General features: G+C 37.7%; 2 protein-coding genes across 2 annotated transcripts; both read right to left on the reverse strand.

Annotated features, from left to right (window-relative positions):
* Positions 1 to 12,934: 12,934 nt before the first annotated feature.
* Positions 12,935 to 14,683, reverse strand: LOC114937920 (uncharacterized). Its single transcript, XM_085488714.1, has 5 exons — positions 14,599 to 14,683; positions 13,807 to 14,226; positions 13,564 to 13,662; positions 13,291 to 13,477; positions 12,935 to 13,175 (listed from the first exon to the last, which is right to left on the reverse strand). The coding sequence occupies exons 1-4, from the start codon at positions 14,671 to 14,673 to the stop codon at positions 13,292 to 13,294; spliced, it is 780 nt and encodes a 259-aa protein (XP_085344840.1). The 5' UTR covers positions 14,674 to 14,683; the 3' UTR covers positions 12,935 to 13,175; position 13,291.
* A 509-nt stretch (positions 14,684 to 15,192) lies between these two features.
* LOC146720360 (uncharacterized protein F54H12.2-like) lies at positions 15,193 to 16,575 on the reverse strand. The gene has a single exon (XM_085488720.1). It carries the CDS (start codon positions 16,573 to 16,575, stop codon positions 15,193 to 15,195), a length of 1,383 nt encoding a protein of 460 aa, XP_085344846.1.
* Between the last annotated feature and the right edge of the window lie 1,062 nt (positions 16,576 to 17,637).

Below are 17,637 nucleotides of genomic sequence, written 5' to 3' on the forward strand. Positions count from 1 at the left end.
ATGTTAACAAAATATATTATATATAAATTGAGCATAACATATGTTGTGTTATTTATTTGTTACTATTTATTTGCTATATATTCATAAAAACTTATCTTTTTTAAAAGAGAGTAATAAAAACCGTCAAATGTATTCAATATCCGAAAGTGTTATATAAAAAACTGTTATTTCTAAATTAATGTAAAAAATTGTTTATAAAATGTCAGTTGAAAACTCTACAAAATAATTATAATATCAAAATATTGCGTCATAAAAATAAAAATTTATTTTGAAAAAGATTTTATTACATTTCATTATTTTAAATTGTTATAGCCCAAAAGGCTATAATTACATATACAGCGGATATAAAATATAGAATTACTACATTTTCCGCGATAAGACCGCTGATACAGCAGCGGGCCGGAAACCGCGGCGACGCGAGCTAAGAGCTTCGTCTTTCGAGCAGCTTTGCGCTCAAAATCTAACCGCGTATGTAAAAACTGTTCGCCAACTAGGTGCCTGTCGCCACGCACTCCTTCCAAACGAAATAACGAAAAACCGTCGCATCGCGAATAAATTGAGAGTCGCGTTAAGCAAGTAAAAAAGAAAAACGGAGTCACACGAGGTCTAGAAATAATCATACTCAGAGTCTTGATTGAGTTTATATATCAATATATTGAATAAAGAAGTGAACTTAAAATCTATCAAGACTACAAATTATTGGGAAAACTCCGATAATTCGGAAGTCCTCTTCCTAATCCGGCCTACTTCCCTAAGTGCTTTACCTGAGGTACAACAAATTGGTGGCAACGGTAGTATGCCGGAGATCGCCGAGGTTTCCTTATAGAAAAAGGTCTTGTAAAAACACAAAAAATATTTATAAAAGATGTTAGACGAGCACGTCAATAGTCAATAACGCTGACAGAAGCAAGCAGAAGCCACGGCAATAACGAGAGAAAGAGAAAACGGACAACACAAGCAGTGCAACGAGTAGCTGAGGATCAAAAAGGATCACAACGCTAAACTACGACAATCTCACGGGCAGCGCATCATCACGAGCGACAACTCGCCGTATCTATCACCAACATGGAGCAGCTGTTATCAGCTCACAAGTGATCGAGTTGCAGCAGCAGCAGCAGCCGACCCGTATAGAGCGTAACGATGCGAGCAGTAATACTGTAAGTTTGTATTTTATTATTTGCGTGAATGTCAGAGGAACACGAAACTCCCCAGCAATTGATAGCAAATAAATTGTGGCTGTTTAGCAACTTAGCCGAGCGGGCAATAAAGGCATTGCCACTGTCCTTAGAAACCCTCGAAAAGGTACGAATAAAATTAGAAGCACTTTATTCAAGCGAGAGCGACTCAGAATTATCTACTCACGTGATAACTAAACGAGCGAGTTCCCGTTTGATACTTTTAACGAAAGTCTGTTTGCGGAAAAAGAAACCAATGCCAATATCGAAAATAAAAATAAAATTAAAGTACGCGTGAGCCGAGCTCCCAGTAACATATTGCAACGCAGAGAGTTTTTATTAACATCATACGACAACAGCATTTTCAATTCAAACGAATGTCAGACTAACATGTTGCAGATACCCGCCGAACGTTGCCATGAATGTGTCCAAGGATGCCATCGACCGCGAAATTAACCGCCTTTACTATACCATAATCCGCGACAATAATTGATTCGTGGAAGTTGATGCACATAGACCACTCGCTAATCGCGATATAGAGACCGACCATCCCTGTGATATTAGACGATACACAGAGAAACGCGTTGTAGAAGCCGAGGTGCACAAAACGCCTAATCATAGGAGGTGCGTTTCGTTTCGCGCATGGAAGGCATGAATGCCCTACGCAGAGCATGAAATGCAGAATTTGTTCCGTTTCTTCATGCATTTCATGCATCTTCTAGTAACGGAACAGATTTCATGCACTTTATGCATTAAACATGGACGTGATAGACGCTGACACTGAATCCTGTTTGGTTTCAATTATTACTGTTTCATCTTCTTTTATGATATTAGGAGATAAAATATCAACAATCGACTCATGCTTGTCAAGCATTAGTGAAAGTGAAAATGGAAAGTAAAGTGACGAAGAAACAGAGTAGTATAGTGGCAGGTATGGCTCGTCAAAACAAACCCCCACCATCGGCTCCTCTGGCGCCATGGGCGTGGCTTGTCTTTCCCTCACCACCAGCGTTTGGTTTTTCCGACTGCGAGTGTTAGGGGAAAAAAATGACGACTGGCCCCGAAAGGTGGGGATGAGAATTTTTTTTATTTTTCTGATTTTCTCTAGATTGAACCCGGGACCTCCGCGTTTCCGAGCAGGGTCCTAGTATGCTTAGCTAAACGAGATCTTACTAGTCTAAGAATTAGATGAGGCATTTAAGCTAAAGTTGCGTGTAGAGTACGGTATGGGGGTTCGGGTATACGTATGGCAAGGATAGCTCGTTGAATCAAAATGGCCGATATTGGGCAGGGTGGAGTACAAACAGTTTGACCAAGAAAAGCATCATACGGTCGAACGGGGATCGGTGGCAGATAGTGGTTGACGATGCCGTAGGGTAATAAAAAAAAAGAAAAAAAAAAGAACACGCAAATATTTGTTCAGGCGAGCATTCTGACTCGTGTCACGATAAAAAATAATACATCATTGTCGATTAGAAAGAATGCTTATTGTTGAAAAGATGGCAAATAAAATTTTATTTAAAAATAACACGCGGCTTAATGAAGGTGAACAGGAACATGCACGTTGAGGAAATTTCTGGAAAGAGGAAGTAAAAGAAAATTGAACAATAATTTTAAAAAGTACAAATATGATTTATATTTTAAAAATATTTTTACAGAACAAAATTCATTTGTTGATACCAAAATTCATATTATATATTGTTATGATTCGCTTGTTTTTTATGAGTAAAAATTTTACGAAATAAGTGTATGATTAAACAATCGTTATATTCACAATCTTCGGAAAAAAGAGCAAAAAACTGATTAAGATTATAACTGCTGCACATATAATATAAAAATACACAACAGTATTGTCCGCAAGTCTTAGAAAAAATTCCTTGTAATTGCTGAATATTCCAGCGATGGATGATGGAGTTTCGTCGAAGTCGGATGAGAAATCCTGGATACAAGGGGGGCAATCCGTAGCTGTCGGAGTAAGTGGCTGTGCCGTGTTCATCGAGGTAGAAGGCGATCCAATGTTCTCCAGGTCGATCGTGATTGTCGGTGTTAGCGACGATAGCCGTCGACCTCGTCCACACCCTCGGAACTCTGTCGGCTGCATAGACTCCAACATGTCTGGCATCGAGATGACGCAATGCTTGTAGAATTTCGCGAGAGTTCATTTTTTTGTCCCGAATACGAACGAGTGTACGGTATTATTTGAACAATACCGGTTTTTGCCTCTTTCGATAATGTGTTTTCTTCTATCTTGAGTTGTTTTGAGAAGTTTTCAATGTCAGTTTGCGTCGAGATGGAAATTGTTTCGTTCTTGTTTCTATCCGTCAACGTCGATGACGATTCAGAAATCACAAATCTCTCTTTTTCTTTTTCAATTTGCTGTTCGTTGTTTTGCTAATTTTTCTCCTCTATTTGTATTTTAGTTATATTCTCATTTACATCGCAAGAAACGGTAGCTTCGTATTTATCGTCGCTGTCGTCGAAGGTAATTTCCCAACTTTCCTCAGAACTACAAGTAGCTTCAGTAGAGGTCGAAACGTTCTCGCAATTATTTTGCGCACTTAGCCAGCATTTTAATTTATAAGCATTGTATAACGCGCAATAAAAGATTCCAAATTTTCGAATCCCGTGATGACCGCAATATTGTACGGTATCTTCCTCATCCGGTAGATTTTTAAATGCTGGTGAGGTACCCTCCAAATTATTTATATTTCTGGAAAGTAAATTCCTCAAGTAGTTTGCTTTTTCGTTACCTCTGACGTAAATGCAACGCGCGTGTCTTGCAATTTCGCGGAGATGTGAAGTAAAATATTTGGGATTAACTGAGCTATCGAACCACTCGATACCGTGATAATTTCGTGAGAGCCAATTGTTTTCTCGTCTTGCTTTTGCGGGTAATTTTCCAAACGCGTATGGTGGCATCATAATCCAATACTCGACAATCGAAGCATTGATTGCGACAACGGCGACTTCCTTTACAATAAATTTATTGGCTTCATCGCGGAAACCTTGTATGTCGACGACTATGTCCATATTGCGAGATTTTTGTTGGTGAGGTACAAGTTCTTAGCGAAACGTGCGCGTTCGTTCGTGTCTCGTACGAAACTGAATTCATTCTAGCACGTTACATAGGGGGCTATTACGGTTCTTGGATTGGGTGAAAATGACGAAAGTGAGCAACTCACCCAATTACAATTGATCTCACTTCGTGAAAATATGAATTCACTCGCGTGAATGGGCTCGACACGAAATTTTAAGTGAAAAAGTGAAATTAAGCAGCAGTGAACGAAGAGAAACAATTGTTCTTCGCGCGCGCGTGTGTAAAATGAATAATTGAATCGTGATATTTCTGCAACGTCGAGATAATACACTATTAAGAATACGAAGACGATTATGAGATGCTTCAGATCCATTTAATATTCCAGAAAATGAATTCCGCAGTCTTTACAGGTAAATACAATTTTTTAAATACTTTTAAAAGTTATATTTTTTTAAATTTACATTTACAATAAAAATAAAAAATACACTCGAATAAAATGAAAAATATACCTTTAATAATTTTTTAAAGATTATCCAGAGAAGCTGTACGAGTGCTGATTGAAGATTTGCGACCTTTATTACCAAACACGAGAAGACGTCATGCAGTTCCTATTGAATTACAGGTATGAAGTTATATATGTGTGTACATATATATGTACTGTGTATATATATATAAATGTCACACACATTGCAAAGTATTATAATGATTTTACTTATAGAAAAAATATGGTATTTATAATATATTTATACAACAATTTTTGTTACAGATTCTAATTGCGTTAAATTTTATAGCTTCTGGTTCATATCAAAAAAGAGTTGGACAGGATTATTTATCATGTGTAAGCCAACCAACAGTTAGCAAAATTCTACCCAATGTTGTCAATGCGTTGAATATTTTAATGCAACAGTGGATTCAATTTCCAATCGAAGAGGGAGAAATTCAGCATGCAAAAGAAAGGTAAGTTTAATGAATTTAATCTATAATAAAGTAATAGTACATATTATAATACATACATATTACGCATTATATCATAGTAAATAATGAATAAATTAAGTAATTATTTTAACTCTTTAATTGGAAATTGAATCCATTGTTGCATTAAAGTATTCAACGTATTGACAACATAAAAACGTAGAATTTTGCTGACTGTTGATTAGCTTACACATGATAAATAATTCTGTTCAACTCTTTTTTTATATGAACTGGAAGCCATAAAATTTAACGCAATTAGAATCTGTAACAAAAAATTATTGTATAAATATATATGTTATAAATACCATATTTTCTCAATAAGTAAAACATTATGATACTTTGTAATGTGTGTAACATTATATAAGAAAAAATATATTTTACTTTAATGTTAAAGGTTCTGGGCACGTACACAGTTCCCTGGCGTTATTGGAGCAATAGACGGAACCCATATAGCAATTGTTCCACCAAAAGCAGAAAGACAACATCTCTATATTAATAGAAAATTATATCATTCATTAAATGTTCTTATTGTAAGTAACTTTATCTATAATATACAAAACTCACACACAATATATATATAAAATATATGTATGTAATAAATTTATAGGTATCGGATTATGAAGGTAAAATTTTGACCGTAAATGCTGCACATGGTGGAAGAACACATGATGCCAGAGTGTGGAGGGCATCTCTTCTATCGAATCATTTGCAGGAAATGTATACTAAAGGACGAAGAGATGCTTGGCTTTTAGGTAATAATATTTAGTTGATAGAGTGTTTTCTTTTATTTCAGTTTTGGCAATAATATTTTTCAATGTATAATAAACTTTATATGTCTTTTCTTTTATAGGTGATAGTGCTTATCCACTGCTGCCATATTTGATGACATCTAAGCTGAATGTACCTGAAGGTACACCAGCAGCAAGATACACACAGCATCATGTTCGAGCTCGATCTTGTGTGGAACGATGCATAGGAGTACTAAAGGGAAGGTGGCGATGCCTAAGAAAAGAGAGAGCTCTACATTATGAACCAGAAGTTGCAGGTATAATTGATATTAAAATCTGAAAGTAGAAATATTAAACATTGTGGCCATTTATGTCAGTAACAATAAATGTCCAACTTCTAAAATGTTTCAGGAGAACGTTTCATTTGTAACGTTATTACAACGTACAGGTAATGTAACAATAGAATTTTGTATAACTATACTTGTACAATGCAATAACGTTACAAATAAAACGTTCTCCTGAAATATTTTAGAGGAGGAACATTTGCTGATGCCGAAATGTTAGCGTGACATTTCGTCAACATAATAGCCAAAATGTTTAGTGCAATGCATGTAAAATGTATTAAATATATATATATATATATATATATATATATATCATATTATTATCTCATAACGTATATAAAATATGTTTATTGCAACTAATATATGTAGGAATTAAGAAGTTATACCGTTAATATAAAATAAGTATATCCTACCGACATGTTTATGTCTCGTCATGCGTGTTGTCGAAACAGGTTATTTGTCTAAATTTTATTATATCCCCTGTTATTTGAGCGTATTGTGTTGTTCGTTGTCGAGACAATAGCCTTGTTATTGCGAGCGAAAATCAGCAGGTAACTGCTACGGCGACCTTCTCGAATAATCCGCGTATGTTAGCCGAAAATAAAAGACTGTTGACGATTTCGGGGAAAAGGAGGCCAGAAGACCGTTTCCCGCGAAAGAGAAAAGACGTGTTCTTGCGTAGACAAGCTGCTCGAAAATCTCCTGGCGAATCACGCGAAATAAAGGAAACTGTATACGCGCATCTATACTTATATAATTAAACTTCATTTGATTAAAATTGAATATTCATATCCTTTATTTTATTCATTTAAAATAAAATCCAAATCCGCGTTTAAACCTACAAATTTTTGGGGGCTCGTCCGGGATAATACTAAGACGTTAGGTGCGGTAGTGCTGAGTGCGGCTGCATCGGCTCTGAGTGAGCGAATGACGCTGAGTGTGGTGGACTTGGATGCGGATTTGACGTTTCGGTGAGTCAACGAGGAGATAGGATGAGTACCGCAAAGAATCCGTCCGATTTTACGGTGGCGACGCTTAAGGACAAACTCAGAGTTCGTGGATTGAGTGTGGCCGGCTCAAAGAACGAACTCATAAATCGACTGATGGAGGAGGATCCTGAGGGCGGATGGCTTGCTGACGAGTTGGATGCGGGACCCGAGAGTCGGGATGCATTCGAGATGCCCGTGGAGGAGGCGAGAGTATCGCTACGAGAGATGGAGGTGATGAGGAGAGAGAGAGAGCTTTTGGAGAGAGAGTTGGCGTTGGCGCGGCGAGAGACGGAGTTTCTTCGAGCGAGAGAAAGAGAGAGAGAGAGAGAGCGGGGAGAGGCGGCCGAGCGGGGGATGGATCGGGCGTCAGGACGACAGGCGGCGGACCCGACGGAGACGACCGGGACAACGGCGCGGCCGAGCATAACTGCAATCGCCGAATTATTGGCGCACTTTGATGGAGTGAGTGGCTCATGGGAGGTCTGGGAGAAACAAGTGCGACTCCTTACGACGACCTACAGACTGCATGACGAGATGGCAAAAATTCTGATAGGTTCGAGACTGAAGGGCAAGGCGGCTGAGTGGTTCCGCTCAAAGCCCGAGCACATTGAAATATCGACGGACGGCCTTCTCGTTGCTATGAAAGCTATGTTTGATCATCGCCCGAATAAGCTGGCCCGAAAGAGAGAATTCGAGGGACGGACCTGGAAGAGAGGCGAAACCTTTGGTGCATACATGCACGATAAAATCATTTTGGCAAACCAGGTGCCGATTGAGAATGACGACCTTATAGATTACATTGTGGACGGCATATCAGACTTGAATTTGCAAGACCAAGCACGAATTCAGGGGTTCACGACGACGGCATCCCTGTTGAAGGCTTTTGAGAAGGTGACTTTGCGGCCGAGAGGACATCGAGAGAGCGGTGTCGTGCTGACGGGACGATCGGACGCTGCAGTGACGGAGCGTGGAGCGCAGAGACCCCATGGAGGAGCAAGGCAGTGGAGAGGCGACGGAGGAGAGAGGAATCGTCGAGATCAGAGACGCTGTTATAATTGTGGAGGACAGAATCATTTGAGTGCGAATTGTCCGACTAAGGAGAACGGCGTGAAATGCTATAGTTGCGGCGAGCGCGGGCACATAGCGGCGAGGTGCACCGGGAGGGCGAGCGTTGAAAAAATTAGCTGCGTGGTAAGCGGATATTATGACGGTAAATATTATAAGAATGTATATATAAATAATTGTAAAGTTTTAGCAATGATCGATACTGGTAGCGATATGTGTTTAATGCGCGCGGAGTGTCATAATAGATTGGGCGTCCCGTTGCGGGGAAATAAGATTCATTTCCGCGGTGTCGGTTCAGATAACAATGAGACGCTAGGCGAATTTGATGCGGAAGTTAATATTGACGAAGACATTTGTCCCATGAGAATACGAGTAATTTCTGACGAGCTTATGAGATACGATCTTATAATCGGAGCTGACTTTTTAAGAACGGTAGATATTACAATAAAGAAAGGCGAAATATTAATCGTGAAACAGAGAACGGATCCCGAATTGCCGGAAATATTTCAAATCAATTGTGTACGCGAAACAGACAAATTAGACGGCGCACATCTGAATAATGATTATCGGAGCACGTTAGAAAATATCATTTGTAATTATGTACCGAATAAAACGCGTGACGTAAACATCAAAATGAAATTAATCCTTAAAGACGATGAACCCGTATATCAGAGAGCGCGACGATGCTCCGAACAAGAAAAAAAGCTAATTAAGCAGCAGGTAGATGAATGGGTGCGCGACGGTATCGTGCAACCGTCTTTGTCGGAATATGCAAGTCCGGTAGTCTTGGTGAAAAAAAAAAACGGCGCGTATCGGCTATGCGTGGATTATCGGCGCTTGAATCAAAAGATTATAAAGGATAGATATCCGTTGCCATTAATCGACGACCAACTAGCTCGATTGCAAGGTGCGAAGGTTTTTACCACCTTAGATTTAAAGAACGGGTTTTTTCACGTCGAAGTGGATGAAGATAGTCGGAAATTCACGGCCTTTATTATACCCGACGGGCAGTACGAATTTTTGAGAATGCCGTTCGGGTTGTGCAATTCGCCGGCCGTGTTTCAGAGATTTGTTAACGCCACCTTCAGAGATTTTATTAGCGACGGAACCGTTTTAACCTATATGGATGATTTAATAGTACCGTCAGAAAATTATGAAGACGCTTTGGAAAATCTCCGGCGAGTATTTGATAGAGCGAGCCAGTCCGGATTGGAGATTAATTGGGATAAATGTCAATTTTTAAAAACAAAGGTAGAATTTTTGGGACACATAATCGAGTCAGGTAACGTGCGGCCGTCGGAAGCAAAAACAGACGCAGTTATGAGATTTCGCGAACCGAGGAATGTCAAACAGGTGCAGAGTTTTTTAGGCTTGTCTGGCTACTTCCGAAAATTCATTTACAATTATTCATTAATTGCGCGACCCTTGACAAATTTGTTGAGAAAGAATGTCGTATTTCGTTTTGAGGAAAATGAGAAAAATGCGTTCAACAAGTTGAAGGTAGCATTGGTCGACAAGCCTGTTCTGAAAATATATAAAATAAATGCGACCACCGAACTCCATACCGACGCATCAAAATATGGATATGGTGCTATTTTATTGCAGCGCGACGATAATAATTTATTGCGTCCTATTTATTATGCGAGTGGTCGAACCACACCGGCAGAAGAAAAATATACTAGTTACGAACTTGAGGTACTCGCGATTATAAAGTCTTTAAAAAAATTCCGCGTTTATTTGATAGGAATACCTTTTAAGATCGTGACTGATTGTAAGGCGTTTAGCTTAACGATGAACAAAAAAGATTTGTGCGTGCGAGTGGCGAGATGGGCTCTGCAATTAGAAGAGTTCAATTACACTATCGAGCATCGTCCGGGAAAATCTATGGCGCATGTCGACGCGCTAAGTCGGAATCCGTTACCGATGTGCATGTCGTGTGAGAGCAAGGATAATGTGACGTCACGAATCCGGAGAGTGCAACGTGAGGATGCACATTTGCGGGAAATAATAGAAATGACCGAAGCGAAAAAGGCCGTCGGTTTTATAATACGAGCGGGTATTTTATTTAAAATAGACGACGACGGGGAGCGTATGGTAGTTCCGCGAGCCCTGCAATCACAAATTATTAGAAGAGCGCACGACCGGGGACATCTATCGGCGTTAAAAACCGAGCGAGTAGTGGCGAGAGAATATTGGATGCAAGGCCTGAAAGCGAAGGTCGAGAAAGTGGTTCATAATTGCGTGCCGTGCATTTTGGCTGAGAGGAAGCATGGAAAGAAGGAAGGACTGTTGCATCCGATCGAAAAGGGCGAGGCTCCCTTGGATACACTACACGTCGATCATCAGGGACCTCTCCCCTCAACGCGCAAACGATACCGACATATATTGGTGGTGGTGGATGCGTTCACCAAGTTTGTGTGGCTTTACGCGGTTAGGACCACTAATGCGGCGGAGGTTTTAGCGTGTTTAGCGAAGCAGGCGCGTATTTTTGGAAATCCGAGGAGGATCGTGTCCGATCGAGGTTCGGCTTTCACCTCTAGCGATTTTCGAGAATATTGTGAGGCGGAAGGAGTGCAACACGTCCTCACAACAACGGGTATGCCGAGAGCAAACGGACAGGTGGAGAGAGTCAACCGGACGTTGATTCCAGTACTGACAAAGCTGTCTGACCCTCGGCCGGAAGAATGGCACAAATATTTGGGCACTGTGCAGCAATATTTAAACGCCACGTCGCATAGAGGTATTGGGACAACGCCCTTCAACTTACTCTTTGGAATACATATTAGATTGAAAGACGATATCTCTATTCGTGAAATAATAGAGAAGGAATTGATTACTATTTTTGAGGAAAATCGAGATGAGACGAGAAGACAAGCCAAAGAGAGCATAAAGCGAATTCAGCAAGAGAATCGTCACGGATTCAATAAACGGAGAAAACCAGCGACAATTTATCATATCGGCGATCTCGTCGCCATTAAGAGAACGCAGGCAAAGCCAGGACTGAAACTCGCGGCGAAATACCTTGGTCCATACCGAATTAAGAAGATCCTGAGAAATGATCGATATATTGTCGAGAAAATGGGCGAGCACGAAGGGCCTTATGAAACTTCCACCGCGGCAGAGTACATTAAGCGCTGGGTAGACGAAAATGACGAAGTGACAACGGAAGAAGAAACCGAAGATATTTGAGGACAGATATTGGCGCAGAATGGCCGATTGTAGGAATTAAGAAGTTTTACCGTTAATATAAAATAAGTATATCCTACCGACATGTTTATGTCTCGTCATGCGTGTTGTCGAAACAGGTTATTTGTCTAAATTTTATTATATCCCCTGTTATTTGAGCGTATTGTGTTGTTCGTTGTCGAGACAATAGCCTTGTTATTGCGAGCGAACATCAGCAGGTAACTGCTACGGCGACCTTCTCGAATAATCCGCGTATGTTAGCCGAAAATAAAAGACTGTTGACGATTTCGGAGAAAAGGAGGTCAGAAGACCGTTTCCCGCGAAAGAGAAAAGACGTGTTCTTGCGTAGACAAGCTGCTCGAAAATCTCCTGGCGAATCACGCGAAATAAAGGAAACTGTATACGCGCATCTATACTTATATAATTAAACTTCATTTGATTAAAATTGAATATTCATATCCTTTATTTTATTCATTTAAAATAAAATCCAAATCCGCGTTTAAACCTACATATATATATATATATTAGTTTTTTTTACATACATAAACACGCGCGCGCGCGCACATACACACACACACAATTAATCCAATGATCGTCGACTAAAAATACCTTAAGTACAGATTTGCAATTAACATTACATTTGATGTATATATGTTATGAGATGTTTACCATATATAAATATTGCATAAATATTTTCATTTTTAGCTCGAATAGTTAATGCTGCCTGCGTCTTACATAACATTGCTATTCGTTGGAGACTTCCAGAACCGGAGCTATATTATGATGTAATAGATTTAGAAGTTCCAAGATATCAAGAGATAGCAATGGAAAATGGGAATGAAGTTCGGCAAAGAATCATAAATACATATTTCCAAAATAGGCACTTATAATTTCAACATTTTTATTTAATTTATTTATATAATTTTATTTATTGAGGTAACAGCCGAAACGTTTTTTTATTTTTATTATCATTGTATTTACTAAGAAATAAATCAATTATGTGTTGACATTACATCTCTCACTAATTTAATATGCTCGTTATAGTTGGCCCTGTCTTTCTAAATCTTAATTTTATAATAACACACGAGCCTTGTCTTTAAATATCTAATTGTTTTCCTCATTAAATATAATTTTATTTTTATTTATTTTTATTTTTATAATCATATTTATTTTTATTAATCACAGTTTGACAGTCATTACAGTGTCTAATCTCTTTTGAACATAAAATCTCTATAACATAAAATATTTGCTAACATTAGAAGTATCTTTTAAACATATAATACTGATGCAAAAAATATCAGGTACAGAAAATATCACCTACATGTTTATGTCTTATATAATTATTAAAAATTATTTAAAATATTGTTTATTTATTATATATTTATAATATAACAAATATAAATAAATAATTGAAATAGCAAAGATTTTTTAGCTTTTTGATAATTATGTAAGATATGTAGGTGATATTTTCTCCATTTCTTCTCTTAAACGCATAACATTGTAGTCAATATTACTTAAAATATATTTATAGTCAGAATAAATATCTTTTAAATATTCAAATTTTTCTTTCCGTAAAAGTAATTTTTCTTTAGAGATCCTTAATTTCTCATTTTTAATTTCAAGATTTTCACGCATTAATTGCACAGCTGCACCAGAATTATTTTCTTTACTATTGGTAGCTGAAAAATAAAAGAAAGATTAAAATATAATATTGTTTCAAAATTTTATATTCTATTTAATTTTATTTTAATATCAATATTTAAAAAAAGCACAAAAATCAATAATATTTAATACCTTATTTGCTTCGTGTTTCATAACGTTCAGAAATAACTTTCACTTGTGATGCGGTATTTATATTTTCATCCTCCAAAACATCAACATTAGCATTAATTTCATCCTCCAAAACATTAACATTAGCATTAATTTCATCAATGTCAATTTCTTCAAATTCAATATTATCAACAATGCTGCTTTCCATTTCCTATAAATGATTAATTTTTTATTACAAATATATAAATATATGAGCATACATTCTATTCGTGAATAAAGATATGTGATTTTACTAACCTGTGCCAAAAAATCTGTGTTTGTAGAAGTTGATGGATTATTATTAGTTACATCTATCTTGTACATTTTATTGTTTGTAGGTAATATAGAAGTATATTTCTGAAAATATTTAAATATGTAAAAATTATTTGGGATATTATCATATTATCTATTATTAATTCCTATTAAAACTAAACATATTATTCATTATTAATGATATTATATTAGTATGTATTATATTCGAATGCACATATATGTATATACTCTTTTTATTTGCGCAGCAATAGATGAGTTTTGTTCTTGCACAGTCTTACATGATCCTTCATTTGTATAAAAAGATTCTTTCAAAGATCTTTTCGAAATTGTATCATTAAGTGCAGACTCTCTCGGTCTAATTCTACTAAAATTTCCTGCTTCAGATATCTGAAGCAAACTAGCAGATTCGTTCGAGGATCTTTTTGAGATTGTATCATTAGGTGCAGACTTTTTCTGTTTAATTCTACTAAAATTTCCTCCTTCAGGTATCTCAGGCAAACCAGCTGCTTCCGGATCTATGATTTCTAATAAATTTTCTTCTAGTTCTGTTAATTTAAGAATCTTTGGTGGTCCTCCGCCTGTACCGCCAGCGTAACTTTTATTTTGGGCGCATTTTTTTAATACATTTGATTTCCAGTCCCTCCATGTCTACATTTATATAAAACACGCAATTTTTTAGAAGTCCATTCTATAACAGTTACCAATAATTGTAAGCCTGTATGTAATTGCTGCGCATGCTTTTTCAACATTTAATAAAATATGCACAACAATTACATACAAAGCTTACAGTTATTAGTAACAGAATAGGCTTCTTATTAATCATACTAGTGTAAATATAAAAGGCCTATTCTGTAACACTAGTTAGCAATAACTGTAACTTCTGTATATCGTTGCACACAGCGATTATATACAGAGCTTACAATTATTGGTAATCAGAATTACAGAATTGATTATTACAGAATGATCGCTAAATGTTATTCTGATCACTTAATAAGACATTATAATTTCTTTTATAAATACCTTTTGCCATTCTTTGCCTTGCTTTTGCGGTCCATTTCCAGTAGCATTTAATGATTGGCTTATGGCAGTCCACATATCATCCTGTGTAAATAAAATTTATTATTATTAATATCTATATTATTATATATTTATATATATATTATAAATAAAATACAATGACATTCACGATAAGAATTTCGATGTATATATTAATTTATAGATAATATGATACACACTTACTAATATTTTCTTATTGGCACTATTATATCTCAAGCGGCCTCTTGCAAAATCCTCGTTTTCTTTCATGTAGCTTAATAATATTTTTTTTTGCTTTTCGGTAACGTTCATGATTAATTAATATTTTTAACCTCACACTTCTAACACTATCGGCGGTCTCGGCGAATCTGTCTTGTGAAAATGTGAGATTACTAGACCGGAAATGCCTAGTTATTTCACATTTTCACTCGACAGTTTCATAATTGGGTGATCAAAATCACGTAAAATGATAATGCGAAAAGTGAGTAAATTCACTCAAAAACCGTAATAGGCCCCATAGTTTCCACTTTGTGAAAAGCGTCATCGAAATTTTCAAAGGAAGAGGAGAAGGAAAATTTTCTAATCGCGTATTACATTACGGTGTATGAATACATGTTGGTGAACGAGCGTTAAAAGGTAACCGGAAAAATCTACGATAACTTGACGCGATGCGTCGATTTCTATGACATTATCGAATTCGGCGTAAACGATACAATTGATTGTTTTAGTGAGTGCCTTCTCAAATCTTACTTTTAACCGTAGACTTCCGTGTCTCACGAGATTCGAATGACCGGCGCAATTAGCGGATAGATCGGGTGTAAGATCAAAAGCGAATAACGTATATCCCTGAGAATAATCATCTCTACTTATGGAATTTCCCTCGTTCAAAAAATAGATATCCGTCCCTGAGAAGAGCGTATGATAAGCTTCGATGTAAAGCGGTTTGCGAGACGAGAAAACCGGTTGTGATGGTCTACTGGGTATTTGTGTACCGTCGACGTATAGCGAAAAGAAATTTATTCCGTAATTTTGGAAATTAAACAGATTCAATTTTCTGTCACCGTTAAACGCTTTATTATCGACGAAACCTACTATTATTCGTTTTGGTAATTGTCCCAGTATTACATTATCTAACGATTCACCCACAACCCCGCTGTGAATCGTGAATGTTTTAATTTCAACTCTCGTAAGCGGATACTTGGCTGTAACTTTGCTCAGCATTTTAGCATGCGCTAGTAATACTCCGGAGCTTAATTTTGCTCTTCTTACCAATAGGTTTGCATCGAGTATACGAATTTTCGACGTGCAATTACTTTCTATGAAACAAAACGTATCTTTCAAACGCACGAGTCTCAACCGCACCTCGACGCCATTAATTAAGAATTTGTCCTGATTGAAAACGTCGCAATGGAAGTGACCTATAAGATCTAGCGCGCGCTCTCCGCGTATGTAACGAGCTCGTCTCATTATAGCGATATTGCCTTCCGCTCCTACCGTATCGTCCATGTGCCCGGGTGTATCCGCGTCCCATAAGCACGAGGTTAGATGGGAAGTTTTTGCGGGTGATGAATAATTTAACAACGCTTCGATGTACGCGCGGTACGCATAAGCGTTGTTTGGAGGCGACACGAGCTTTTGATTGAAATACACGTCGATTTGATTGAAGATGGAATTAAGAAAATAATTTACAGGACCCACGTTGACGGCGGCTGCGGCGGCGAGACCGGGTAGCGGCTCGGTTTCTACGCGTACCCGAAGACTTAGTAACGTGTGTGTGAGATCTAAATATTCTTCTCCGTGACCCGGGATGACGAATTCTAGCGGGGAGTCGTCCGAAAGCGAGGTCACGGGTTTGTAATGAATCCATTGCGAACTTACGATGCTAGTTTGCGTGGGCGGTAAAGAGAAGAGATCGAGCTCGCTCTTTAAACACTCGCTCGAGTGTGTGTGAAGAAATGACATTCTTTTCTATCGCCGCTCGCTCTACTAACGTTATTGTCACGGATAAACGTATTTAGAATAATGGCGCTTATGAAAATATATCGTATACTGTGCGCTTTTTACCGCTATCAGCTTTACGCCGTTTCGCGGACAACTTGAGTCTTTTTATAGTCGAACGATTTTTCCTCGTATTATTTTTAGTTTTTTTTGTATTTGTTCTTTTTTTTCCACGCGACTTGATTTTCGATAAACTTTTTTTCTTACTTGTCTTACGCCGTTTATGCGACGCGGTTAGCGAGGATTTAGCGACGTGAGTCGTAAGCCCGCCGAAAGGAAACTGCGCTACATGAATTTTTTCATCTGATTTATATCCCGTACCTTTTATTAGATTACTTATTTTTTCCTAGTTTTTCTCTTAAGATTGTTACGTGATTATTCAAAACGATGCTTGACAGCTACCCTTAACGGCATTTTATTTTCAATATCTTCGATTATATTAACCCCGACCTGCAAAGCTTTTTTACCCACTGCCCCTAGATCTCTAGTTAAATAAGGCAATACACGTCTGAACATTCCTCTAAGAAAACTGCCTATTCCATAACCGCGTTGATAGAGTGAACCGACAAAAACTCGTAGAATTCCACCGCCGCGAGTTCCATCGTTTTGTAATCCGTTATAATACTCCGAATAATAATCCATATTAATGAACCCTTCTTTCTTATCAAAAAAATTTTTACAGAGTATTTTTAAAAATCTAATCGATACGTTTAAAATGTAAAGTCACCGTTAACGTGTCGGATTCAAATAGTATTTTTTTTTCAGCATCGTCTTTTATATCAATTTCAATTTGTCGGAAATTTGTTAGGCGCACCGGGATATAATGCGGAGGTAAGAAATGTTTCACTTGATTCGTTCCAAATTCGTAATCGCGCCCACCCCCCGTGACAGGCACTATTCGGAGAAGAGGAGTTTGCACAGCGCCTGTTATGTAAGGCTCGCAAATATCACAATAAACAAACAGTTTATCGGGAATACCCCGCGTCAAACTACACGCTTCGTAACTATAGAATCCCTCGCGGACGT

This window comes from Nylanderia fulva, unplaced genomic scaffold (genome assembly GCF_048542155.1).
Source record: "Nylanderia fulva isolate GAGA-0341 unplaced genomic scaffold, ASM4854215v1 Scaffold70, whole genome shotgun sequence".
Classification (NCBI taxonomy): Eukaryota; Metazoa; Arthropoda; class Insecta; order Hymenoptera; family Formicidae; genus Nylanderia; species Nylanderia fulva.

Excerpts from the sequence above, each read along its gene's own strand:
- LOC114937920 (XM_085488714.1), bottom strand. The coding sequence starts at position 14,673 with ATGTGGACTGCCATAAGCCAATCATTAAATGCTACTGGAAATGGACCG. Across the intron at positions 14,227-14,598 it reads AAGGCAAAGAATGGCAAAAG|ACATGGAGGGACTGGAAATC; the intron begins GTATTTATAAAA and ends ATATAAATGTAG. Across the intron at positions 13,663-13,806 it reads TTGCTGCGCAAATAAAAAGA|AAATATACTTCTATATTACC; the intron begins GTATATACATAT and ends AAATATTTTCAG.
- LOC146720360 (XM_085488720.1), bottom strand. The coding sequence starts at position 16,575 with ATGTCATTTCTTCACACACACTCGAGCGAGTGTTTAAAGAGCGAGCTC.